Source organism: Monodon monoceros, unplaced genomic scaffold (genome assembly GCF_005190385.1).
Source record: "Monodon monoceros isolate NGI ecotype Baffin Bay Population unplaced genomic scaffold, NGI_Narwhal_1 Super_Scaffold_5, whole genome shotgun sequence".
Classification (NCBI taxonomy): Eukaryota; Metazoa; Chordata; class Mammalia; order Artiodactyla; family Monodontidae; genus Monodon; species Monodon monoceros.
In genome coordinates, this window is record NW_021703782.1 from 7,302,054 (window position 1) to 7,329,301 (window position 27,248).

Genomic DNA, 27,248 nt, shown 5'->3' on the forward strand with positions numbered 1-27,248 from the left:
TGGAAGACAGAGAACTAGTATTTACTGAGCACCTATTATGTGCCAGGCATAAAGTCGGCTTAATTCAACAATTTTAACTGGTAGGTGTTTATCCCCATTTTACAACTCTAGCAGACACTAGAGCTAAGAGGTTATGTAACTTGCTTAGAAACACACAGCTAAGAAGCAGCAGAAATCCTTGGTTTTTCTACCGCCAATTACCAAATGCCTCCTAAGTGCCGGGCACTCAGTTAGGTGCCAGGAATACAATATTGCGCCCTGTTTACTTGTCTCCTCCACTCAACAGGCAAGACAAATTCGGCAGTGAGCATCCAACAAGAGGTACAGGGTGCCCGGGAAGCACAGCAGAGTCTCTTCTCCAACTCAGAGCAGGCAGGGCAGGCTTCTCAGAGGATGTGATGGCAAGGCTGAATCCAGAAGGAGACCAGGAATTACCATGGTAACATGAAGGGACAGGAATGGGGGTGGAGCTGGGAGAAAAAGGAAGACCTGCCCGCACAGGGGAGCAGCACGTCACCTTGAAGGACTGTGAGAGGAGCTCTAGATAGTTCAAAATGATTGGAGAGAGATCTGGGGCAGGGTGAACTGCAGGCCAGAGAGGGAGGCATGAGTCAGACCACAAAGAGCTCTGCGAGCCCCTTAGGGCAGGGGTCCCCTACCCCTGGTACCGGCCGGGCCGCAGCCTGTTAGGAACCGGGCCGCACAGCAGAAGGGGAGTGGCAGGCAGAAGAGCAAGCAAAGCTTCATCTGCAGCTCCCCACCGCTCACATTACCGCCTGAAGCATCCCCCCCACCCCACCGCCCCCGCCATCCGTGGAAAAACTGTCTTCCACGAAACTGGTTCCTGGTGGCAAAAAGGTTGGGGACTGCTGCCTTAGGGAATTCTGACTCATGCTCAGAGCAAAGATGAGTCAGGCTGAAACCCAGATCAGAAGGCTATGCTCTTTCCTCACCTCCTTGCTGGCCCCATAGAATTAAACACGGTTTCCAAACAAGGTGCACATAAGTCTGTCGGAGTCATCACCACCACTCCAGACGCTGAATGTGAATACCCAGCTCGTGCACATGTATTTTTTATAGTTCCACAGGCCACTGTGCTGCTCACCCGAGGCTGAGAAATGTCAGAAGGGGAGCTGCGTGGGGTCCCAGCATGGTCGCCTCAGGCTCCAGGAAGTGACAGCATGAAAAGTCTTGAGATAAATTTAGGGGCGGTACAGGGTGTGCTGATGGAGTCGGCCCGCTGGGGTGAGCTGTGGAACGAGCCCGTCAGAAGATGACGAACTCACCTGGGTGTCCTGCAGCCACAGGGACTGGAAGCCCGCAGGGTTCAGCTTCTTACTGCTGCCCCCTGTCTTGACCACCTGCTGCCCCACGAAGGGGGAGACCAGACGGTGAAACTTCCTCACAGACGGCCCCTCCGGCATCCCTGCAGGCAGAAATGTGGAAAAGAGGCCACTGACTTAGCTGGTTTCTCTAGCATTTCTGATGGGTGCCAAGCTCCACACAGCCGTTTTTTGGGGGTTTTTTTGCCATCAACTTTAAGAGCATATACGGCCAAAAAGGGAATGTGCTGGGAAGCGGGGGTCGGATCAAAGAGAAAGCCCCGGTGCGGCAGGCTGTGAGCCAGCTTCCTGAGGACCGTTGCCCCATCCCAGCCCCTCTCGCCTTTCTTCAGGCAGCACCAACTGTGTGCCAGGCATCACACCACAAGCGCCCTCCACTTTGATCCTGTGGCAGCCTGGACGGGAGCCCACCCTTGTTACTTGTTTCCTGGACTGTGGTCCTAACACATCTCCAGGCTTTCTCTGTCCTCCTTCTGCCTCCCCAAACCAATCATTCCAGCCCACTGCTGCTGCTTTATCTCCCCTCTTTCAGTGGAGAGATGGTCGAGGTAGAGAAGGCTGTAAGGGACACAGACACAGATGCAGATCCAGCCCTGCCAGGACCACCCTGCTAGTAGCAGCACTGCGTATGTGACAACAATGCAGAGCTCAGAATCATGACAGGTGCAGACACAGGGTCATGTCAGGTCAGATCAGGGAGACGCCACATCCGGCTTACCTAGAGAAGATTATCCCTGGTAACTGAGAAACAGCTGGGGCTCCATTTTAACCGTGATGTAGGGTGACCTGTGACCCCCACCTCTTCCTGCCCAAATCATCCAAGTTCACTGCGAGCTTGTGCGGGAGGCATTCATATGTTTGGGCCTAAGCGCTCGGCACCCCAGCTTCTAAGACACAGAAGGCATTCCCCCCACCCTTACCCTACTTATCCACCTGTTTCCTCACCTGCACAAGACTGCAAGTTATGATGAAAACCCAAAGAACTAAGCAGTTTCCTGGCACAGTGGTAGCTACTGCATTTCAGTAATTTTAAGTAATATTTAAAAATCTCTGAAATGGCGGTGCCTCTTACAGTCCATGCTTTCTCAGAGTTTAATTAGCAGCACGTTCCATAATATGTATTTTTAATTTGATGGTGCTTTAGGCTCACTAAAATGTAGTACAATTGCCCCTAATCAGACCTTCAAGTCACTCGAGAGGCTCTCCTGACAAAACTGCGGGGCTGCAGGAAGACCGGCCACAGTGCAGCCGACCTGAACCTCAAGCAGCTCTGTGCCCTGGTCTCTCCAACCGTGGAAGCTTCTGGAAAAGCTCCCCTCTGAAATGCCTCTGATGCTTAAAATCTTTCGACACATGGGCATGTTTCTTTCTCGGGTTTATTTATGGAGATGGAAAGCTGGGCAGCGAGCTGCCTCTACCACAGCCTTAAAAGATAAGAAGCCGAAGGGACACAGGTCCCGAGGGGACACCCCGCGCACCCTCGTTAACCGCGCGAGGCTGGTAAGGGGCCGGCTAGTGGACCACACTGACAGAGGAGAGGGCGTCACCTCCGCCCCCGCCCCCGGGAGAGTCTAAAATGCCTGCTTTGCCCAGCGCCTTCTCGGGGTGATGCGGGGGAGAAGCGGGCGCAGAGACGGGACTGACGGTCACTGCAGTAGCCTCGGTCGGGCGTGCGAGGGGGGGGGGGGGAAATGTTAAAAAGTGGTAAACAGCCAAAAAAGAAAGAAAAATTCAACCCGGGCTGCGGGTTTCCATGAGGGACGCTTCCAAAAGGTTCGCTAACCGAGGTTTCACGCCGGTAACAAGGTGACGAGGGTAAAGCTGGGGAAAGCCCTGTATTTCCGACGGGGGAGGTGGACCCGCTACAGCCGAGGACGCGCCGCTCCGCCCCCTCCCCACCCGCGCACGGCCCGCGACGCCGCAGCGGGACTCGCGGCGGGACTTACCGGCTCCCCGCCCGCAGACCCCGGAACCCCAGCGCCTGCGAGGCCCGCAGACCGCCTCCGCGCGGGCCGTGGAACACCCCGCGCCCGGTGTGCGCGCGCGGGTTCCTCCCGGGGTGCGCGCTGGACGCTGTCGTAGGCGGGCGGGGGAAGCGTGAGGGGGAAGCGTTAGGGAAGCAGACGTCTGACTGGAGGTGGGGAGTGCGTAGAGCGAGGCTCCCCCCACGAGGGGGTGGGGTAGCTCGGGGCTCCGCCCCTCGGTGAGCTTAGGAGGCGGGGCTCGCCCTGCGTGGGTGGGGTTCGGGATTTCGTTGTCCAAACAGGTGCGGGGCTCTGTCCTGGGAGGCGGGAGTGGGGTCTCGCCCTTGGGAGAGCTGGTGAGGGTGCGGAGCTCCTCCCCTAAGGAGGTCGCTGGACGCTGGGCCAATGCCGAGTGTCGCGGCTAAAGGGTGGAGAGAGAGTGAGTCTGAGCAGACGCGGGGGAAGAAGCAAACCGCGTTTGGAACGTTTATTGTCTTACGAAGATAGAGAAAATTAAGTTGCTGAATAGGAGAACTTTAGGTGGTCAGGCAAAGGCAAGCCTTTGGTTTTGCTGGGCCTCCGAGCCCAGCGAGGTAATTGTGAAAAGGAAACAGGTTGTCAAGAAATCTCATGAAGTTTTTAAAGGGTGGGATTTTTTTTTTTTTACTTTATATGATTTGAATATTATTATTTGAATTTTTACCATAAGCAAATTTTGCTTTAAAGGTAATATTAAATTTTTCCAGACAATAAAAAAGATAAAATAGTAGACTATTTTAAAATAAGAATGTTCCATTGTTGTTAATTCTCCAAAGAGGATGGGGAGCTAGCACTTTCCAAGAAGTCAGCAGGGAAGTTTGGGGAAACTGATCCGGATGGCAGGCACCAGGGACCATAGCTGAGAGGGCCATGGGGAGGTCTTGGCCAGAACAGGGAGACAGGCCCAGCCCCTCCCCAGGTTGTGTCCTGCTGATCCAGCCGGAGCAGTACGGGTGGCCCTTCTACTGAACCGGCTAGGGCAGGAAGTGAAGAGAGGAAGGCTGGAAGGTCTGGGCTACTGAGGGTGCTCAGCACAGAGGAGCCCTGGAGGGGGGATGAGGTTTGAGGGGATGGTGTTTCCATCCCCCCTGGGCCTTCTGGTCTCCCTCTTTCTGTACCTGGCGTCTTCTGGGAACAACATACCCACCACAGGATGCCACCTGCTATAGGATCAAGCACACCCTAACAGTAGCTTCTGGAGCCCCTAACTCCCCATTCTGTAGACTCTGGCTGAGCTGGGAAGGAAGCCAGAGACACAGTCCTTGCCTCACCTCTTGGACTGAATGCCTGGTGCCTAAGAGGGCTCTTCTGAGGCTGAAGGGTTATAGAGTTGAGCAACCACGTGGTTCACAGCTTACCTCTGTCATTTACAGCATAGCTGTTGTTTGCTGAGCACATGCACTGTTCTAAGCTCCTTACATATATTGCCTCAATAGTAGTTATGGGGAGACAAGCAAGTCACAGTACCTCTGAATCTATTCAGCATGAAGTGGGATAGCTATTTCATGGTGTTATTATGGAAATATCACAAAGCAAGGTTTGTAGCAGGGCCCAAGATTTTGCCTTTTTCCCACAAGGTCACGGATGCTGCTGCTGGAGGTCCAGGGACACAAGGTGGAGCAGCGAGGACTTAGAAGCACAGTGGTTGGCAGTTGGTGGGCACTTAGTAAATATTCTTTGAACAAATGGCTAAATGAGGTCTTAGATACGAAACTCATAAACTGTAAAGTGCGGTGCAAATGTATGCCATCACCATTCTAAGACAATAGAGCTGGGGAATCTGCCTGGAGAAGGGCAAGCCTCCAGAAGCGCAACTCTACAGGATAGCAGTGAAGAACACTGTTGCTGCCTCAGACTACCTGAGTCCAAATCCCACCGCTCAGTGGGCAGAGCTGGGCGAGTAATTTAACCTTTCCGTACCTTAGTTTCTTCGTCTGTAAAATGCAGTGAAATGCCTACCTCACTGGGTTATGGTGGGATTTACTGAGATGATTCACCTAAATCTCTTAGCACTTAGCCTGACATATAGCAATAGATCAATATGTTCTTAGTTATTATTAGTTGCGTCCTGGACGGGCACGGGGGGCAACCTCAAAGCCCACAGGAGCCTGGGCCTCAGCACTACGGGGGCCAGCACCCAGTTTTCTAAGGGCCATGGAGCCAATTTCTCCCTCTCCCTTTGTGCCAGGGACATCTTAAACAGGGTTAAAGTTACAATGCCCATGAAAATCGATTAAAGCAAGAAAGGATGTGATGGAGAAAAGCAGTAGGATGTGGTGAGCAATCAGACTGCCAATGAATGAGCTTGGGGTCCTGAACCACATGGAGGAGGTTTCGTGTGTCTCTAGGAACACCTGGGGAGCCTGGAGGGCTGAGAATGAGGCTCCCGGGTCCATTCCAGTTGCCCCTCTTTTTTGGACGTGTGACTGTGGACGGTGAGCCCTATTTTCCAGTGGTTCTAGGGTCTTCTTTCATCATGTCTAAATTGGAGAATTCGGAACCAAGGATTCTCCCCAACTTCCAGAAAGACGTTGAAAGACTTCAGCTTGGAGTGGGACCCCAGGTTGTGTGGGCTTTTCAGCTTTTAGGTTTCCACTCTTTGGGAGAGGCAGGGGGCCGGTGTAAAAGCTCAAATTCTGCAGTCAGGTTTGAATCCTGGTTCTGCATGTACTAGTTCTGTGGCCTAAGGGAGCTACTTAAAATCCATGGGCTGTATCTCCCTCGTGTGCAACACGTGGTTGTGAGGATATAGGAAAGTTTTAATGGATGTATAAAGCTACTTACTAGCGCAGCTGATTTGCAGGAGTGCTCGGTAAGTGGCAGGTACTTTTTTTAGCACGATTTCCAGGGTGGTCTCAGATTGAATGTTTGAAAATCAGGCTGTTGCATTCTGGAGGCCACAAGGAAGAGAACGCCGGCGCCCCCAAATGGTGAGCACATTAACTGCAAGGGAGGTATCTTTATGCCAGTCTCGGCCTCCTTAGTGAGGGTAGGTGCTCAGTAAGTGCACCTCTTCCTCATGCCAGCTCTGTGGCCTTGGGCAAGTTCCCTCGACGATGGTGGGACAAGAGGGTTTGGACCCGATGATCTCTGAGACCCCTCATGATCTGTAAATGAGTCAGGCATGGCCTCCCAATCCAGGCATCCTTTTTCCTAGTGGGGTTATTTCCCTTCAATTCGACTTGCCCTGGTCAGCTGAGGAAGGAAACCTCAGCAATACTACCCCCAGTCCTTAGAAGCTCGTGTCCTGTAACCCCTCCTGTACTCCCACAGACTCCAGGCCCAAACCCTCCTGTAAGGAAGGGGCTACCAGGAATTCCTCAGCCCTGTCCCTGTGCAAACTGCTAGATTTTAGGCTGCAGGACCTCCAGGGGGGCCTAGGGCCTTGACAACTGCCCTGGGACTGTCCCACTGCTTTACTTCATAGCTAAATAGCAAGGTTTGCTCTGGGTCCCAAGTACCAGGACACCCTGGTCAGATGGAGCTGACCTGGTCAGTTTGTCCAACACAGCCTTGCAGCCCTGGACTAAACTGGAGCCTGAGTGTAGGCGTTCTTAACCTGGGGAATATGGAGAAGTTTCCAGAGTTCATAGAACCCCTGAAATTGTGAATGGTGTATGTGTACCACTCATATATGTGTACCTTTCTAGGAAAGTGGTCATGGATTTTGTTACATTTTCAGAGAGGTCTGGGACTCCAAAAATTAAAACAAAAAAACAAAAAAACACTGCCCCAAATTGCAGAAATGACTTTCTTCAAGCATTCTCCAAGCAGGACCCTGTTCCGGTCCCATAACCTGCAGCGTCTCTCAAACCTCATCAACGCGGCTGGGTAGTGAGGGAAGACACCAAGGTCATTTGATGGACGTAAGAAAACACACCACAACTACAGCATGGCATGCTGTCCCCATCAGTGTGACAGTGGTAAAAGACCTGAAAATGTTTCCCATCGATCTGCTTCCTCCACTGAAATCAGCTTTCAGAGCCTACAGTCCTTTCTTCAATAGCTCTTCATGATGGCAAATTTCTATTCTTTGAAGGGGGCGTTTAGGATAAGGACAGGTGACAAAAATTGGTCAAGTGATATAATTCTATTTGGGACCCCCAAATTCTGTTTGTGGCTGAGAAGCAATAAGCTTGGTTCTTTTAGGCTGATCTGAGCAGGTCTGGAGAGCCTCTAAAGGGAGTTCCAACCTATGTTTTCACCGTGGCTGAAACAGTGGAATAAGTAGTTTCCAAGGCAGCTACTTTGAGAGGCAATGCTCATTTGGATGAAAAGCTTCTGAAACATTTTTAAACCTCATTACTTGGGTCACAATAAAGGTACTATTTCCCCCTTGGAGAACATCTATCCGGAGTCTCCAGAGGGAGTATTTTCAAATCTTGGGGCCCTGAGATTTCATCTGTACCAACAAGAGTATGTAAGACTCAGAGAGATGAGCCACTTTGCTCAACTTGTGGTTTCAGAGCTGCTGGTCCAAAGTCCTGGATGCTGTATCAAAATCAGTGTGACCCCAGGGATGAATTTCTTCATGTCTTTTCCTGACCATCCTCACAGCATGACACCAACCAGCATGGGACTTGTGCTCCCTGCGTGATACCAGATATGGCAAGGATAATTTCGGATTATTTCTGCTCTCACAACTGCTTAGAGCTTAAAGAGAACTTAAAGATTCCCTCCTCCAAAACATTTGCAGATGAAGCTGCTGAGGTGAAGAGCAGTTTGGTGAAATGCCCAGAGTCACACAGCTAGACACTGGCCAAACCTGGGCTAGAATTCTGAAACCTCAGAATCCCGTGTCTAGCTCTTTCTGGTGGGCTCCTCCCTTACTTTTCTTTTCTTTCTTTTTCTTTTTTTGGCTGTGCCACACAGCTTGTGGGATCTTAGCTCCCCGACCAGGGATTGAACCCGCATCCTTGGCAGTGAAAGTGTGGAGTCCTAACCACTGGACCGCCAGGGAAGTCCCTCCCTTACTTTTCAAGGAAGCAGAAGCACGGGTGGAAATGGGTACAGAATCTGTTCCAGGAAGTGATTGTATGGTAGTGGTCCCCTCCGAGAGCCCGCGGGACCCAGAGATTCACCCAATAGGACCCTGTGAGCCATTTTCAAATAGTCAAAAAAGCCCCAAGGTAACCATCTATCCGATAGCCATACCAAGAGTGCAGAGCAACCTAAATCGAGCATCTCTGCCAAAGACGGGAATTCAATCAGCTTAGTGTTACGGACTATCGGTAGCACTTGTCAGTAAAGATGAGCAGTTATGCTTTCTGTTCTTTTAAAAACTGAAGTGTAATTTGTATGCAGTTTGGGTTTTGATCTATAAAAAGTGAGAAAAGCCCAAATAATTATGTAGACAAAATAATTTCAAAACGTAGGGGTGGGGTAAAGGGGGAACTTTGGCTGTGGTAAGGCTGGAGGCCACATTAAGGAAATCTGCAAGGATGTTAAGGGGTGGGGGGACAGGAAGACTTCCTGAAAGTGTGTCCAGCCCATACCACTACAGAGAAGTCTGGGGGATTCTCTGACTAAGTACAAAGCAATGGCTTTACACTGTAAAGTACATTAGCTGGTATCACTCATTGCTTTGTTCAGCAGAGTCCTGGTCAAAAGTCTGTTTAGGACTCTGTTATTTCAGTCTTACCTCTTTTGTTTCCCAGCCCAGCCCCGAAGTCTTAAGAGAATCAAGAACCCTAGAAATAACGGATCTTTTCAATTTTTTATTTTCATGAGTTCTAAAGGAAAAGGACAGAGGAGGAATGATAGAGCTAAATGTTTCACATGTCTAATTACAACCCAATTCATCTGAGTAAATCTATCTTAAAGAAGCAGTGGCACAAGAAACTACAATATCTTGGTTGTAACAGGGGTCTATTGGTAGTGTTCACTAGTATCATTTACTAGTAGTGAACTTCATCTGAATTAAGTCCTGCAATCAGAGATTCACTGATTTGGAACTTCCAGACTGCCCAGTGATTTGAACTTCAAGTACATCTGGTTAAAAACCTATGCAGTCACGTTTATTTCTCAGGTGAAGCGAGGCCACCACAGCTGTAGGACAGAAGGCAGTCACCGCAGAGCAGGGAGGGGATGGAGTGTGTGCGTGACGGGGTGTGGGGATCTCATGTTATCACCCTTCACTCAAGAGAAGCTCCCTCTTTGGGTCTGTCTGAAAACCCCCTCGCACAGGGCCTGCCACCGCTGCTAAGCTGGGGCTCAAGAGCACCACCGGGTACCTTGCAGGCTTTTCCTGGTTCCACTGTTCCTGTTAGCCCAGAGCACGGCTGTGTATGATCGCCTCTTTCTGTAAAACCAAACCCACAATCCCCCAGGCTTCAACCAGTGATCTAGTCATGCACAGACCCAAAGAAAACTGGACTTTGAGAAACTAGGTCTGTTTTAATGCCATTCTTGCTCGGATTATTTAGTTCTCCTTGTTATGGAAATCTTTTTACAAACGTTACAGCTGCAGCTGTTGGAGGGGAGGTAAAAATTGCACAGGAGCCAGGGTGAAGTAGAGCAGCAGTGGTCCCAGGAGGCTAAGGAACTGAACGGAAGGCAACAGTGTCCAGGGCAGGGAGCCCTCAGGAGCATGGATTCCACTTCCCAGGCTAAACCTGGAAGCTTTGAGGCTGGTCCTTGGTTCTGGGAAGGTACATATCTGTGTTGGTAAGGATGGTGGCGTGTTTGTGTTCCAGCTTCAAGCAAGGCAAGGACGCAATCTGAAGAGTAGTTTCCAATGTCAGAAAATGATTTAAAAAACTGAAAACCAGTCACCTCCACTCCAAAAGCAGCTTTCCAAGTGGCTGTTTCTCATGCGCTAGTATCCAAGTCAGTAAGTTCTGCGGGCTCGGAAAGGGGGGCACATCAAATAAACTCCAGTCCCGCTCCATCTGATGCATGTTCAGTGAATATAAACTTATTTTCACTACTGTCAACCCAAGCCAAACATAATCATGGCTAAATCTGCTACTACTCACCCCTAAAGGCATCCAAAAATTAAGGATTAATGCTCTTGACTGTTAAAATGATTTGGCCTGTGCCTCAGAATTTTTGTCACAGTGAGAGGTGAGCCCGAAAGGGAATGTGAGGGATGTCTGAGCCCGAACACATGCCACTGGCTGCTGCACTCGCCGTGTTAGGCCAGACATTTCTCGTTGCTGGCGCCCTACCCCCCACCCCACCTCCAGCCGCTTCCCGACCATCTGGGAATTGCATCCTTTTGAGTATCCTGATTGGTAGCAACTTGACTTACTCTGAGGATGCATCGATTTGGGAAAGCAACCAAGCCTGGTGAGCAAGGAGGCTGAGTCAAGCTGGATTTTACCATCTGGAGTGAAGCATAAGTTATGACTATATAAGGAATGAGGTCAATCTTCTGGTATAGTGTGTGTGTGTGTGTGTGTGTATCCTTCTGAAAACCATTCCTAAAGGGAAGTGGCAAAAATGTTCTCAGCAAAGACTTCATCATCAGAAAACATGTCCTCCCCAAGGCCAACATAAATCCTGGTAGGTTTTATTTTTGGTTTTGAATCTCTTTTGTTATTCTTTGCTAGAATTATCGGTTACTCATCCCTTTGGATGGTAGCTGTGTTTAGTAGCTTTGGCTATTTCTTAGCCAATTAAAAAGCTTTTCCGATTTTACATAGAAGAATGGTTGTTAGTTTTTTTTCCCTTACCTGCTCAAAAATAACAAGGGTGTTGTGAAAGGTCAAAGGCCGCCAGTTGCCCACTGGGTTTGGCATAAGCTAGCTGAGAGGCAGGAAGCTACTGCCAACAATTCTCAGTGGGGTTGGATTTGCCTGTCTGGGTTCCATTCCACAGGCCTTAGGACCGCTCCCCTCAACCCCACCTCACTTTTAAGATGAAGCAATTAAGCAATTCTGTAGACTAAGAAAGTGAAGACAAAATGGACAAAGGAGAAATTTTCACCTTCTGTGCCACTGGCGTGGAGCACCACTGACCTCCTCCAGGGGTCTGTTTGGATCAAACCAGAAAGCAGGAGATGGCAGAGCACGTCTAGTGCACGTCTCAAACCAGGAGGGCTGGAGAGACCACTGCCCTGCAGCTCTGCCTCATGCTCCAGCCACTGGTGTACCCGAGGGGAGGTCTAAAAATGCCCCCTTCGTTGGGAGGCAACTTCCGGGCCACAGGAAATTTAGTTAAGGGCTGGTCCAACCCTCTCCTAGGAAACCAAGCCTAGAGGTTACCTGTCAAGGTCACAAGCTAGTCCTTGTCACTAGCCCCCGACATACACAGAGGAAGCCTCGGCCAACTGCCGAAAGGAATGAAGGGAGAAACGATTCAGACGCAGCCTGCGAGCGGATCAGCAAAGGGGCCTCAGTGGCTCAGGGCTGCCTTGCAAAGGGCAGCAGCGAACCTCCCAGGAAAGACCTCAGAGAGAGGAGGAGAAGGGAAAGAGGAATACAGATAAATTTATTAGTTAAATACTGATTTTACAGCCATTTCACCTTAAGACAACGTTAGCAGGTTTGTGGATTAAGGAAGGTACATGAAGGCGGCTTTCTCAGAAGAAAGCGATGTAAATGATTAAAACAGAACCTGGGTTTAAAGATACTCTCTGCTACCGCCAGGAGGATTTGGGCTGGGGGCTGGGTGTTTGGAGTAGCACAGAGGAAGGCCAGTCAGCTACATTCTGTTGGCAGCCAGGACACGGAACGAAGCGTCTTCGTGAGCCCAGGGCCACGGGCAGAGACAGCAACGTGGAGAGGAGGCCGATTCCCAGCCCGCGAGAGTGGGAGGGCACCCCCCCCCCTCGGCCGCCCGCCCGGTGTCTTCTCATCACTCGTCGTCTTTCTTCCATGAGTTGTGTAGTGTTGGTTTGAAATTATGTTGAGAAGCCCCTAGCATTTGGCCTCCTGGACAAAAGACTGCTGCTGGAGAAAGGACGTGGGTGCAGGAGCTGCGCCCCTCGGATGCCCTCGGTCGGCAGTCCCGGCAACAGACGCGTCTCCGCGGAACTACGGCGCATGCGCAAATTCCAGGCTGACACCCCCACCCCGCGCAGCGCGGCCCCAGGCCCGGCGATGGTGTCCACTAGATATCCTCTCCAGAAAGGTCTCAAGTCTTGCATGAATGCTAGTCAAACTTGCTTCAGCACCAGAACCGTTTTTGTTCTTACTCAGGACCCCCCTGAGCGTGATGGGGTGGAAGAAGGATTTGGGGACGTGTTCAAGCTGCGGGCAGAGCTGAATCACCGAGAGCAGTGGAGGGGCGCTTATTTTCAGAGGCCTCGGGGATGAAGAGAAGGAGCGATTTTAGCCGCGGAAGGAACTTGCGTGGGAGGCAAAGTTGCCAGATTGCGAGTTTGCCGAAGCCACTCTGCGGTGGGAGAAGCGGCCCCTCCTCCATCTCCCCACGGAGCATCCGGTAACACTGGCCCTACCCCGTGTTTCTGGAGTCAAGATTCAGTATGAGGGATGCAGGTGTGCCGAGCCGGAAGGGGAGTGTTGGGCGAGGGCAGGACCCGCCGAGGGGCCAAGGCGTCCAAACACATGTCCATCAGATACCCTGATTCAGGCTGGAGCAGGGGCCCCGGCACCCTGCCCTCGGATCCCCCGTGCCGGGAACACCGTGGAAAAACCACCATTCCGGGCCACAGCGGTGGAAAGACAAGGGAGAAGGACATCTCGTCTCTTGTCAGGGGTGGTGAGGCAGAAAATGAGAAAGAGTCTGCAACTCCGTGGAAGGGGCTTAAGTGTGATCTAGCGAAGGGGGGGGGGGTCTCTTCCAGATCAGAGTCTGCGCTCTCTCCAGTCCCCCACCTTGCAAAGCTATCCAATAAAATCCAGCGCCCGCTCCCCTAACCAAATCATTGACTTCAAGTTTCTTCCCAGTTGTTGTCTGGAGTCATTCCCAGACAGAGCAGGCCGGCCCCCGGGAGCCCAGAGCCTCATCTCTGCTGTCCTCCGAGTCCCAAGTCCATGCAGGAATCCAAGGAGGGAAGGAGGTGACATTATGCAGTGATTATGTCCCCGTGACTGTCAGCCAAGGCCAGGCTGTTCCAAGGGTCCTGCTTGGAGCTGGCCTGCGGTGACTGGTTGACAGAAGACGCATAACCTTGCGGAGAGAGCTTCAGGGCCGAGAGGACTGGGTGGATGGAGGACCCGTGGCCGGACATCGCGCTGACCGAGAACGTCTGAAAGCGAGAAGTATAAGATGCGGTCAATGGGATCCCTCCTGGGGCTCAGGAGGGGGTCTGGGCTGGAGAGGGGAGCCCCATTCCACAGCTGTGCCCAGGCTGGCTCCCACCCCAGGAAGGGGACGAGAGGACAGGGCCAAAGGACAAGGGCAGGAGAGGCAGCAGGCAGCACTCTGTTCCCCTGACCCCTGTGTGCTATGGGATGCAGGGGGTCTGCGTGACTCGTCAGCTGCTTCTGAGCACTGACCCAGTAGCTTTGTGACTATTCTGGTTTCTCAGAAGCCTCTGACGGTCACACGAGGCATTTTCTACAGTCTTTTCACCATCAATCTCCATTTTCAGAAGGAAGCCATCCTCGCCCCTGCCCAGAAGGGGCTCCTGGGTCTCCTGGCCCCAGGGCACCAGCTTCTCTTCACCCTGACGGCAGAAGGCTCCTTAGGACTCGCCCGCCTCAAGTACAGGCGGAGAAGAGATCAGAGTTAATGGGAGACCGTGACCAAGCTTGGGGGCATCCTGATCCCGGATGGGGGAACCACACAGGGAAGGGGCTAGAGGAACAGGATTGCCATTGTATCTGACAGAGGGAAACGAGGGTCCTGCTGGCCCGTCTTCTGGACACACATGTGAAGCTGGACCCGCAGCCAACCCTCGTGACAATGGCATCCTGCCTATGACCTCCTCACCAACCCCAGCCCGCCCCCCCCGCCCTCTGCAGCTTCTACACCTTTGCCCACGCCAGGAGGGGCCTCCTCCTCCCCTTCCTCCTGTTAAGATCTACCCACCCTCAAGGCCAAGGTCAAGCCACCCTTACTTAGGAGACAGACTGGCCTAGAAAGCCCCGCTCCGCCTCCCACACAGCGGCCGCACTCTGATTCCGGTTGTAGCAATGTTGTGTGCCAGCACACGGGTCCTGGCACAGAGGAACTGCTAAACGCGTGCATGACGGTCGTGTGTCCAAATCGCTGTAGCTTGATCAGATGTGCTGAGACATATCCTCGTGCAGACAGCCCCTCGCCTCGGGTGGGGGCCTGGCCGCCTGGAGTCTACCCCGCAACGAGCAGTACCTGCGACAGGGAGCTGCCGTGCCCATAGTGGGACGAGAGCCCAGGCTCTGTCTTGATGGGACGCATCTCTTCTGCGCTGCTGCTGGTGGAAGCGCTGGTGGTGGGAGGGAGGCTCTCACTGCCCGAGGGACCTGGAACAAGGCAGAGTCAGGACACCCAGCCCAGGGGCAGGGACAAACGGATGGCGGCCCTTGGAGACAGCCAGGGCAGATCCGCACTAACGGCTTGTCTACATTTGCTGGGGAGAGAAGCAGGGTCCTTCCATCAGTGCAGGGCAACGGTTCTCACAATGATGCAGAAGTAGCAGAATTTCAAGGGAACTTTTTCAGATGACAGGCTCACCACCGCTTATCCCAAACACTTGGGGCTACGTGTGTCTCAGGATTCAAACTTTTGGATTTTAAAAAGGACAAAGACTGAGTATTAACAGAATACCTGCAGCGGGGTCTGGGACAACACCCCGTAATTAAATACATTAATAGTCCTACAGCAAAACATGGGAATATTCGCACATGGGATAACTGAAGACTGTAACTAGCCTGTGTCAGTTCAGATTACATTTTACTGCCAAATCTAGCTCCCTGGATTTGGAATTTCGGATAGGGGATTGTACACCTGAACCACTGCCTGCTCCCGCTGGGACCCCACCATGTAAAGAGATGAAGTTCCCCAGGGGAAGGTGCTGTTCGTATAAACAATGTGGAAGCAGGGAGAAAGGCCGAGGACCTGGTGTGAGCCAGTGAACGCTCTGCTAAGACATGACTGCCAGAAGGAGCGAGCCACTGTCGAATCTGGAAAAGGAGAACTTTGGTCATGTTCTCAGCAGTGGAACAGGGAAACTTATCTGACTTTGTCAGGCCTTAGATTAGAAGATAAACTTTCCATCATATCAGCCGACTTAATTTCTCCACAACTGCCACATTTTCCAGTGAAATCTTTAATTTGACAGTGGTACTGAGGAGGGAGTGCTCTTGGTAGGGGACCCGAGTAGTCCTCATTCTGAAATCTAGAAATTGAGAAGGCAGAGTATATACTGAACAGAATATGGGCCCTGAAGTGAAAACTCTTGGGTTTAAATTCCAGCTCTACCCATTCACAGCTGTGTGACCCTTGTGATGTCATTGCCCTCTCTGAGCCTCAGCTTGCTCATTAGTAAAATGGAGATCATAAATGGGGTCTCATGGGGGTCTGCAAAGATCAATGAGATAATATTTGTGAAGGAGCTTGGCAAGGTACAGAGTACTACATGATGTTAATTATACACTGGCTTACAAATTAATGTTACAAATCAATCTGAACATGACTCACAGGACCCTGTCTTCCTGCACCCCACTTAGCCCAAAGCAAATTGAAAGAACTTGAGTTCCTGAGTGGCTGGAGCACCAAAGATGGAGGGACCGACTCATGTTCCTTTTTCCTCCAGGCCCTCAACTGGTCCAGCTGGACCTCTGCAGTCTTTGCAACTGGCAAAAACCAGGCCACAACATGAGTTGAGCCTGCTTTAAAAGCTCCCAATATGTTCCATGGTGATGTTACTTTTGCACTGGATTATGCATTCTGTCCTGAACGGCCGGGGATGGACGATGCTATCATTACACCCTGGTAGCCTGGGCTGGCCCACCTGAGCATACACGATGCTCACACACTCTGAGAGCTACTGAGTTATTCATGTAATTACACATCGATCTTTTTCTCACCTGCTGGTGTCTTCGATTTGTTAAGGTTCTTGGGCTTCCGTTTTCTGGTTTGAATCCCCTCTTTCCGCATCGCAAGAGGCCTGGGGACCTAGGGGGTCACAAGTCAATATATGTGGTTTTCCATTTGTACCTGATCCGTGACATTATTTACACACACACACACACACACACACACAGAGACACACACAGATCTATGCAATTCCTCCACAAACCTTGGGGCTGAGACTGAGTGAATCAGGCCTGGAACTCCTGCTGAGCAAGAAATCAATTCTACCAAAAAAAAAAAAATGTGTTGAGCATGTCTATTCCATGCTGGGTATTATACTAAACTCTGGAGAAACAAAGACCTAAAGTCCCTTCTCTACAGAGGTTCACAGTTGGGAAAGACAGACAGATAGAAGATAACCAGATTCATAGGTGATGAGGGAAAATAGAAAAGAAACACTGAACTGTGTCCCGGGCTGGGGGAGGGAAAGTGGCACATGGGCACATCAAGGCAGGCCTCCCTGAGGAGGTGATGCCTGGGTTGTAGGAGACTGTCAAGTAGATGAGGGGCAGACATTTCAAGCAGCAAGAACAGTATGTGCCAAAGCCGCTAACTGATCAGCCACACTGGAACACTGTGCGAGTGAAAAGGGGGTGCTATTAATAGCTATGCCAAGATCATGGGCACGCCCTGAGGCGGCCTGGAGAGTGGGGATGTAAAGTCACTCTACACGGAGCAGCTCTGCACCGTGCTGAGCCTGGCTGGGGCAAGTGGTGGTTTCCATGGGTGTCGGGAGCAGCGGGGACAATGGTGGAGAGACTGCCCTGTGGCCAGTGCCTGAGTCCTTTATGACAGCACTTTAGGGCGTCTGAATTCTCCTAAACAAGCAGTGACTGTCGGGCATCACACTCCTGAGCCATTCAAGATGCCTAAACAAGTGTCGGGGGCAGGCCTGCAGGGTCTTCTTTCTACTAGTTTAAAATAGTGTGCCTGCCCCACATCTGGCTTCTTTCAGGCCTGGCCAACCAAATTGTTTAGCCCCTGGTCTGTGCTAGTCTCCCATATGGGACTAACAGAGGCCACACCTGCAAATACAGAAGGACAAGTGATGACCACGTCGGAGATATGAACATGGAATTGTTAAGAAAGAAGTGCAGGGAATTCCCTGGCGGTCCAGTGGTTAGAACTCTGCACTCTCACTGCTGAGGGCCCGGGTTCAATCCCTGGTCAGGGAACTAAGATCCCACAAGCCGCGTATGGTGCGGCCAAAAAAAAAGAGAAGTGCAGTAGCATACGTGAACTCGAACTGCCTTCTAGTCAACTGAGAGTCAGATGAGACAGCACTCCCACTCGTGGAGGAAAGTATCCTCCCCTCCCTGCCCTGCCACCCCCTCCCCCCCGCCCTGCGCCCACCTCTTGAAGACCATCCTGACTTCAGAAGAATCCTGTCCTCGTGTTTATCCCCACCCACCTCACTACTTTTTCTAAAAAATTGTCATAAAATGCACATCACATAAAATTTACCATCTTAAGCATTATCAAGTGCGCAGTTCAGTAGTGTCAAGTATACTCGCATTAATGGATAAAGTCACCTGTGACAGTATAGTGTAAAGAAAGGGAATGCTTTCTAAAAAGACTTCGCAGATTTTCATTTTGAATTTTAAGTGGCAATTTTGAATTTCGGCTGCCAGTGCCAACCTCAAACCTGTAATTCTTAACATAGACGTTAAGATTGTACTCGTAATTATGATCAGATACATGTTAATTGATTTTCCTAACTTGGTGTCAGTTTCTAAGGATAAGTCTCCTCTTAGATGCCATAATTAAATGTGTTTAGAGCTGATGATAAATTTCTTAATCTTAATTATTCTGGGAGTATTGTCCTAGAGACATTATGTTCTTATGAAAATTCCAAATACCAAAAATGCCACAGGGTATTTTGATATAGCATAGTGATGGTGGGGAGAAGAAATGCATGTGACTGAGTCACTAATTCAGTGTTTCTTAAAACTTTTGTTTGTTTGTTTGTGGTACGCGGGCCTCTCACTGTTGTGGCCTCTCCCGTTGCGGAGCACAGGCTCCGGACGCGCAGGCTCAGCGGCCATGGCTCACGGGCCTAGCCGCTCCGCGGCATGTGGGATCTTCCCGGACCGGGGCACGAACCCGTGTCCCCTGCATCGGCTGGCGGACTCTCAACTACTGCGTCATCAGGGAAGCCCCCTTAAAACTTTTTTTCATCAACCCCACCCCCCAAGCCTTTTAAACTTTTTTTTTTTTAAATAGTGCCCCAATGAATTTTTTTGGCCGTGCCACACAGCTTGTGGGATCTTAGTTCCCCAACCAGGGATTGAACCCGAGCCCTCGCCAGTTAAAGCATGGAGTCCTAACCACTGGACCGCCAGGGAATTCCCCCAATGAATTTTAATATCATAGATATGCTGTATATGTATTATATCTGCTTTATACATGAAAAGACTAGGGGTTCTTTTTGGTCCTACTTGGGGGTGACACCACCCCCATTTGAGAATGCGTATTCTAATATATCTTTTTTAAAAGGAGAGGGGACCTAGTGATAGACATTTGCACTGGCAGATGTATCTCTATGTGTGTCCAAATCTTGAAGCAGTATTTTTTTCTGCCAGCGTCACTAGAAAATAGAAGAACTTTGTTTTCTGCCAGTCACCATCTTTTAACAGCTGTGCTTTATACCCTTCCCACCATAGGCATCAGACAGATCATTTCCCACTGGCTTTGGAGGTCTTGCCAGATTCTTACTTGATTTATAAATGTATCATAAATAGAATCATTCAGGTTCCTTCTCATCTATAAAAATCAATTAAAATCCTAGGTGAATGAATTTATTTTAATTAAAGTTTTTCATCATAACACGTTGATAAATGGCACTGAAATTTTACTGGTGAGTCGACTGTCATATTCAAGTAGGCTGCTTGCAGGAACGGATAGAACTATTGGTTGATTTAAAATGTAACACAGATGCCAAAGTTTTAGTGTACATTATTACCAAGACTACTGAATTATCTTTGTAAAAATTTCCTCAGATGCTATTTACAGGTGCCATGTAAAATAGGCTAATGTGCATTTCTATGAGAATTCTGGTAAACTGCCTTGCTATGATTTTTCATGTAAGGTACGTCCTCTAGTATTGATATAGAGTATGTCTATTCACCAGCCTACTGAAACCTAGTGGTTTAAAATATGACTATTAAGAAATAAGTTTTTGGGCTTCCCTGGTGGCACAGTGGCTGAGAGTCCACCTGCCGATGCAGGGGACACGGGTTCGTGCCCCGGTCTGGGAAGATCCCACATGCCGCGGAGCAGCTAGACCTGTGAGCCATGGCCGCTGAGCCTGCGCGTCTGGTGCCTGTGCTCCACAACGGGAGAGGCCACAACAGTGAGAGGCCCGCGTACCGCAAAAAAGAAAGCAATAAGTTTTTAAGAAGACTTTATTTAAGTGGGATCTAAAAGATGTGATAAGTACTTTTGACTTCAAACTAATGAATTTATAATTGGCCTCTGTCTAAAAACTTGAATTGCAGTGGATTTGTACCTAAACACAATCATATGCGTAACTGTATGAAATTTGGTGTGGATCAGAAAGGCTTTCCCTCCCCACTTTTTTTCCTTCTATTTAACTGTGGGCTATTAGCAGCCATATCAAATCCAATCATTTTAATTTTCCAATGCACCTATAATCCTTTTATCCTTATTCTAAGATTATCATTTCACCTCTTAATGAATTGAAAAAATGGTGAGGATACTTTACAAATTCACTCAATCACTGTCAATTTAGTAACTCTTTTTTTTTTTTTTAATAAATTTATTTATTTATTTATTTTTGGCTGCTTTGTGTCTTTGTTGCTGCGCACGGGCTTTCTCTAGTTGCGGTGAGCGGGGGCTACTCTGTTGCGGTGTGCGGGCTTCTCATTGCAGTGGCTTCTCTTGTTGCGGAGCACGGGCTCTAGGCACACGGGCTTCAGTAGTTGTGGCACGCGGGCTGTAGAGCATACACTCAGTAGTTGTGGCACACAGGCTTAATTGCTCCGCGGCATGTGGGATCTTCCCGGACCAGGGCTCGAACCCATGTCCCCTGCATTGGCAGGCAGATTCTTAACCACTGTGCCACCAGGGAAGTGCCCCAATTTAGTAACTCTTAATAACCTTAGTTAAAGTAAAAGCTCAGCTGCTTGTGCCTACTATAGAGCCGTTGAGAAGATGTGGCAACAGACCTGCTCAGTCCTTTGCTTTGTAGACTTTATCTAGAGGGACCAGTCAATATCTTATTAAACTATGATATGATTAGAATGGTTATGGTTGTATTATTGCAGGTCTGGGAACTATGCATTAAATGTGTCTAATGAATTTGGGGTGCTGCAGAGTTATCAAATATAACTGAGCTGTTTCATTTCAGGGAATTTCCAGTCAGTGTAACCATTTTAAAATATTTTAGGATGAAAATAGTTTAAACTACTCTTTTAAGCTTGAAATCCTGAAGGCTGTGCTTCAAGTTGACTTAGAGGTAAACCTATTGGTGAAATAAGTGACCCACTTACAGACTGAAGCCTCTATTACTTCAGAAAGATGTTCTACATTTTCTGGCATCCTAAGAATAAAATTTTATCTCGGTAAGTACACCTCATTTCCATTCTAGTTAGGACTAATGGATCCTCGTGTGGCAAAGAGCTGAAGAATGGAGAAAACTGGATAGCTGATAATCCAGGTAGCTCTTAGCACTCTGAACAACCCCAAGTACAGCCATCCAAGCCAGTAACTACATTGCTGCATTATTTCTTTGTGAAATTTGCTTCTTGTCTGTACCCTTGAAATTGAATAACATTTCATGAGACTCCTTAAAAAAAAAAAAAAGTATACTTGCATTGCTATGAACCATCACCACCATCCATCTCCAGAACACTTTTCATTTTGCAGAACTGACCTCTGCTCATTAACTGGTCACTTCTCATTTCCCCATCCCCTCAGCCCTTGGCAACCACTATTCTACTTTCTGTCTTTAGGAATTTGACTCCTCTGGGACCTCATATAAGTGGAATCACACTGTGTTTGTCTTTTTGTGGCTGGCTTCTTTCATTTAGCACCACGTCCTCAAGGTCTATGCGTGTTGTAGCCTGTGCCAAAACTTCCTTCCTTTTTGTTGTGGAGCACAGGCTCCAGACGTGCAGGCTCAGCGGCCATGGCTCACGGGCGCAGCCGCTCCGCGGCATGTGGAATCTTCCCGGACCGGGGCACGAACCCGTGTCCCCTGCATCGGCAGGTGGACTCTCAAACACTGCGCCACCAGGGAAGCCCAGAACTTCCTTCCTTTTGAAGGCTGAATAATATCCCATCGTATGTGTAGACCACATTTTGCTTATCCATCCATCCATCAATGGACACATGGGTTGCTTCCACCTTTTGGCTATTGCGAATAATGCTGCTGTGAACATGAGCATACAAATGTTTGTTCGAGATTCTGCTTTCAATTCTTTTTGGATCTATACCAGAAATAGATTGCTGTATCATATAGTAATTCTATTTCTAATTTTTTACAGACACAATCCTTTTAATACCTACATAATATTCCTCTATCAGTTCCTTTTATCATTCCCCTATTGAAGAACAATAGTTTCTTTAACCATTTTCCTCCCAAAGGTTTTTTTCCTCCATTTTCATTATTACAATGATTCAACAAGTATCCTTGTATACACTTCTTACAAAAGTTGACCCTTGAACAACATGAGTTTGAACTGCATGGGTCCACTTAAACGTGGATTTTTTTTCAAGAGTAAATACTACAGCACTACATGATCCGTGGTTGGTTGACTCTGCACATGTGGAGCCACGGGTAAGGAGAAATCACGTACATGTAGGGCAGACTATAGGTTAGAAATGGATTTTTGAGTGCAGAAGGTTGGCACCCCTAACCCCTGCATTGTTCAAGGGTCAATATGTTTTCTTATGAGTATTCTTAACTATATTTTTAGACTTTTTTTTTTTTGGCTGTGTTGGCTCTTTGTTGCTGTGCATGGGCTTTCTCTATTTTTAGACATTTTTAAGCTCATTATAACAAGAAAACATGAAAAGATGCATGAGATTAAGTTAATAACAACCCCTCCCATCTTACTACTATCAATCCTCTGCCCATGAGGCAACTGGAATAACAGCCTGTTTCTTACATTTTAAAAAGTTCTCAAACATGTGTGCACATGTACATATCTATATACATATGTATGTGCATTCAACCGTCCAAAAGTGTTCAATGTATATATAAGCAACTACATATAAATTATGTTCTCCCTCCTTCTTTATAAAACTGGAACCATGCTATGTACAGTGTTCTGCACGGACTTCGTTTTTAAGCACTATGTAATGGAGATTGTTCCAAATTAGAACATAAAGAGCTTTGGTAATTCCCTGGCGGTCCAGTGGTTAGGACTCTGCACTTTCACTGCCAAGGGCCCGAGTTCGATCCCTGGTTGGGGAACTAAGATCCCACAAGCCGTGTGGCCAGAAAAAAAAGAGGCTTGTAGAAGCTCTCTGTATTCTGGAAATATTAATCCTTTTTCTCATGCATGTGTATATTGGTTTTACTTTCTTGGGGTATCTTTTTCCATACACTAATATGAAATGTTCCACAATCAAATATATCTAATTTTTCTTTTATGACTTAAGAGTTTTGAAAACTTGCTGAAGGAAACGTCTCCTCCCATCCTCAAGGTTATATAAATACTCCCCCTCTACATTTTCTTCTAGTATTTTTATTGTCTCTATTTAAAGATGTTTTATGTTTCATATGTTTAATACATCCAAGTTTATTTTTGCTTTTGGTAGGAGGTAGAGGTCAAGTTTTCTTTTTGTTTTCCAGATTATGTCAATACAGTCATTCTTAAAAAGCTATCCCTTATCCACTGAATTGTTACCTTTGTTATATATCATACTACCACACACATATAGACTATTTTTTAGTCTCTTCACCTGTGAAATGGGAATTAGACTTATGTAATGTTAAAGATGGAAATGATGTTCCATAGCAATGTCTCTGTTATGGTCTGAATGTCTGTGTCCCTCTCAAATTCATATGTGCACAAACCTAACATGAAAGGTGATGGTATTAGGAAGTGGGGCCTTTGGGAGGTGATGAGGTCATGAGGGTGGAGCCTTCATGAATGGGATTAGTGCCCTTATAATAGAGACCCCACAGTGCTCCTTTGCCCCTTCCACCAAGTGAAGACACAGTGAGAGAAGTCTGCCACTGGACAGGGGGTCCTCCCTCGACCCTGCTGGCCTCTGATCTCGGAGCTCCAGCCTCTAGAACCATGGAGGTTAACTGCTATTGTTTAAGCCGCCCAGTCTATGGTATTGCTATAGCAACCCTAACTCACTACGACAGTCTCTAAGGTCCCTTCCAGATCTACATTTCTTTGTTAAGAAGGAGAAAATGAATTATGATCTGCAGGCAGGAAGAAGGGTGAGACCCGAGCGGTGGAGGAAAGCGCGGGACACGGTCGGGGGACCCTTACGCCGTGGAGCTTCATGTAGAGGCCGCAGGCGTTGCACACGGGTTCGCCCTCGGCGTTGCGGCGCCACAGAGTGGTGGTGGTAGTCTGGCAGTTGGCGCAGGAGAGGCCCACTCGGCGGGAGGCGGACTGCAACACAGGAGACAGACCCTTCAGGTCCAAGGACAAGGACACGGCAGGCGCCGCAGCATCTCGCTTCACCGGCAGCGAGTGTGGGGCATGGCTGTGTGAGAGTCTCAGACCAGCCACCGCACCGGATGCTCGGATGCCACGTCCCTAAGCCTCTCCTGGGGGCGTGGGAGCAAAAGGGCTGTGCTGCAGGGGGATGGCAGATCCTGGTCATAACTGCGGCGTCAGCAACATTATCAGTCACTCGCGTCAGGGAAAAGCCCAGCAAGCCCTGCACACTGTAGGCAGAAAAGCTTCTCCCCAAAGCAGAACGAATCCGGGCCTCAGGGGCCGGGAGTGAGTGGGGGTGAGGAATTACTGTGTCCGAGTGCCTTCAAAAACTGACCTCAAGAAAGGGAAGCACCAGGGTTTATCCCCTCTGTTCTTCTTTCCCTAATATCTGTGGAAAGCTAGTTCAAATTGGTCAAAATCAAATTTTAGTAGAAAAGACCAGGAAACTAGGAGACAAAACTTGGTTCCAACTCTTCCCCAGCCACAGGGCCCAGCATGCCCCACATAATCTCCCTGGTCTTTGGGTTTATCAACGGATCAACTGAAAACAGGGTAAGTCACAACACAGAAAGGATGAATTAGCCTTCCTTGTGGAGCTGATGTGAACATAGGCGATACACCAGACAATGCTGGGTCGGGGAGCAGGAAGTCTGGACTCTGGTCCCTGAGGGGAGACTCAGTGTCTAAGTGGCCATGGGCAAGGCCATTAGCTTTTCTGAGCCTCACTGTTCATTTCTGCATAATTAAGGGGTTGAACTAAATGGCCTGGACCATCCTCGTAGCTCAAGCCAACTCCGAAGGTGTAAGAAATTACTATTTGCTGCTCATCCAGCCCTTCAACCTGCACCTTCTCTGAAACATGACTTGAAGCCCCAAACTCAAAACCAGGAATTTCCCACCAAGGCCGAGCCCTGAAGCCAGGAGCTGACAGAGGGAGAGAAGCCCGGCTGCCGGGCGCCAGGCACTGGCTTACCAGGCGGCGCTGGGGCTTGATGAGGGGCCGGTTGATGCCGTTCATCTTGTGGTAGAGGCCGCAGGCGTTGCACAGGTAGTGTCCCGTCCCATCCCGCCGCCACAGCGGGGTGGACATGGCCCCGCAGTTGACACATTCTCTGCCTTCCGAGAAGTCGTCAAACATATCTACTGGGTGGGAAACAATACAGAGGATTAGTTCTCTGTTTATGCCAGAAATCTCACAGCGGAGAATCTAGACACCAAGGAAATAATGCCCTCTCCTTGCAAGGAGTGGAAGACGGATCGCTTTGGGCTGCCTGGCTTTTCCTCGCTCGGCCCTAAGCCTTGGGAACCGGCTCAGAGGGCTGTCCTAGCAAGCGGACCTTACCCCCGGCATCCCAGACACAGCAGGCTCTCCCTGGTCATGAGAAAGGGAACAGAGTGTGGTAGAGACCACGAGCGCCTGGGTTTCTCTCTTCAGAGCCTGGCGGGGGCGGGGTTTCACCTAACACTGAGTTCCACTCAAGACCTTCTTTCTCTCTATTTTCCCTTTCAAAATTGAGATTCCATTTCCTTTTCAATAAAAATATAATAAATATTTACTTCGGGAAAATTAAATGCTGGAATGTGTAAAAAAATATAGGAATCATACATAATCCTGTAACTCAAAGATCACCATGTTATTAACATCTTGTTCTGTTAGATCCTTTGCAACGTTTTATATATTGACATATTTTTGTCTACTTGAGGTCAAGCTGTATCATTTTGAGCCCATTTTTTCACTTCATACCAAAGCATTTTCCCACATTAGAAATTCTTTATAAACGTATCTTAGTGTATATTATCCCATGCTAGTACTGCACTATCCTTTATTCTCATTGGACTTCTACTTAGCCAGTTTCTGACTTTTGTAGACACCGCTCATTTTGAAAGCTAATCTTAGCATTTCTGCTTATTCCTTAGGATATTCCCCTAGACACAGAATTACTGAGCCAGAGGGACTATCTTTTTCTGAAAGTGCTTGAAATTTTCAAACTTTCCTGCAGAAAAAGGCTGTAACTCATTTTTCTCATTTCAATGTATCCGTATGATATGCTGTGTCACAGCTTGACATTTTTTTTGCTTATTGGAACATAAAATAAAGGTGCATATTATGAGCAATGGTGCTTTAGAGTGGAGCCCGTCCACAGGAACGTGGCCATCCCTGCCATTTCCCTGCACTCACAGGCCCCTCCCTCCCCATCACCTTTGTCTTCCATGTCTATAGAATTCAACAACTGACTCATCTCACTCGTGGCCATTTCAGTCATCCTGCTGAGACAGGCTTGGCCAGTTTCCTTATTCCTTGTGATCTACATAAAGTCTGGTTCAGAACCTCCAGAAGTCTCTCTGACTCCATGTATACAAAATGCTTCCTATTTTGAACATTTTTATATCCTTTCTAAATTTTCTGTCCCTAAATACAGCCACCCTGGTGTTCAGACTGTTCTTGTCCTACTACCAGAGGCAAAAGTGGATTTTTCTCTAGTTCAGGGGGGAGACTTGGGGAGGAGGGTAAGAGCTCTCCCTCCATCAGCCTAGCCCCTTACCCTGGGGTTTAAGGCCGCACATTCTGCTAGTCCTGTGGCCTCGCTACCTGCTCTGAGGGAACTCGGGCTGGAGAAGAGGATGGTGGAGGCCCTCTCCTCAACTCTGGGTACACAAACAGTCATTTGCACCTGCAAACAAGTAACTATGAGTAAACAGTGTGCAGGTGTGAGGGGCTGTTTGCTCAGGCCGGGGAGCTGAGCACACACCGGTCACAAGAGAGGCTATTTTTGCACCTGGGTCACACTGAGAACCCTCCAGCAAGGTCACCTGCCTTGAGAGCCGCACATGACACGATGACTCCTGTTCTCGGCTTGCTTCCCCAAACCCGGGGGGAGGCGTGGAGTGAACAACCTGCACGTCACCCTCCACCTGCCTTTGCCCAGTGGCCCTGCTCCCTCGGCCCAGCCTTCCGGTGAGGGGACTGGAAAGGCCAGGGGAGCTCACAAAAGGCCCTCAGACCAAGGAGGGGCGCTGGCAATGTCCTCATTTTGTAGAGTGTTTGCAATCAACACTAGATGGCGCTACAGCCTCTAAATTGATCCCCTGCATTCCTGTCTAAATCACGATGGAGGGCTTTTTACATCACCTTTCCAGTCCAAACAGAGCACAACCCAATTAGTCTGTTTTTTTTTTAACAATGAAAACGTTTAAACATATTAAAAAGTGGCCCAAATAGGAATATTAGCTCTTATTTAATCACCATCCAGCTTCCAACAATTTGTGGCCAATCTTGTCTCATG

The 27,248-nt window shown here is 48.9% G+C and overlaps 2 protein-coding genes across 3 annotated transcripts in view; both read right to left on the bottom strand.

The window, feature by feature from the left end:
* Nucleotides 1–3,455, bottom strand: part of NEIL2 (nei like DNA glycosylase 2) — a 16,340-nt gene extending 12,885 nt beyond the window's left edge. The window contains exons 1-2 of the mRNA XM_029203563.1: nucleotides 3,290–3,455; nucleotides 1,287–1,426 (exon numbers count right to left, since the gene is read on the bottom strand). Coding sequence (XP_029059396.1) covers nucleotides 1,287–1,424 — 138 coding nt within the window. The 5' untranslated portion in view covers nucleotides 1,425–1,426; nucleotides 3,290–3,455. The remainder of the gene's footprint in view (nucleotides 1–1,286; nucleotides 1,427–3,289) is intronic.
* Nucleotides 3,456–11,771: 8,316 nt separating this feature from the next.
* The window catches only part of GATA4 (GATA binding protein 4), a 48,108-nt gene continuing 32,631 nt past the window's right edge, over nucleotides 11,772–27,248 (bottom strand). Inside the window, exons 2-6 of one of the 2 annotated variants that reach the window (XM_029203911.1) lie at nucleotides 24,938–25,104; nucleotides 23,788–23,913; nucleotides 16,267–16,354; nucleotides 14,570–14,700; nucleotides 11,772–13,502 (exon numbers count right to left, since the gene is read on the bottom strand). In XM_029203911.1, the coding sequence (XP_029059744.1) occupies nucleotides 13,320–13,502; nucleotides 14,570–14,700; nucleotides 16,267–16,354; nucleotides 23,788–23,913; nucleotides 24,938–25,104 (695 nt within the window). In that variant the 3' untranslated portion in view covers nucleotides 11,772–13,319. Of the gene's footprint in view, nucleotides 13,503–14,569; nucleotides 14,701–16,266; nucleotides 16,355–23,787; nucleotides 23,914–24,937; nucleotides 25,108–27,248 lie in introns of both variants that reach the window. The other variant, XM_029203912.1, reaches the window with a different exon arrangement.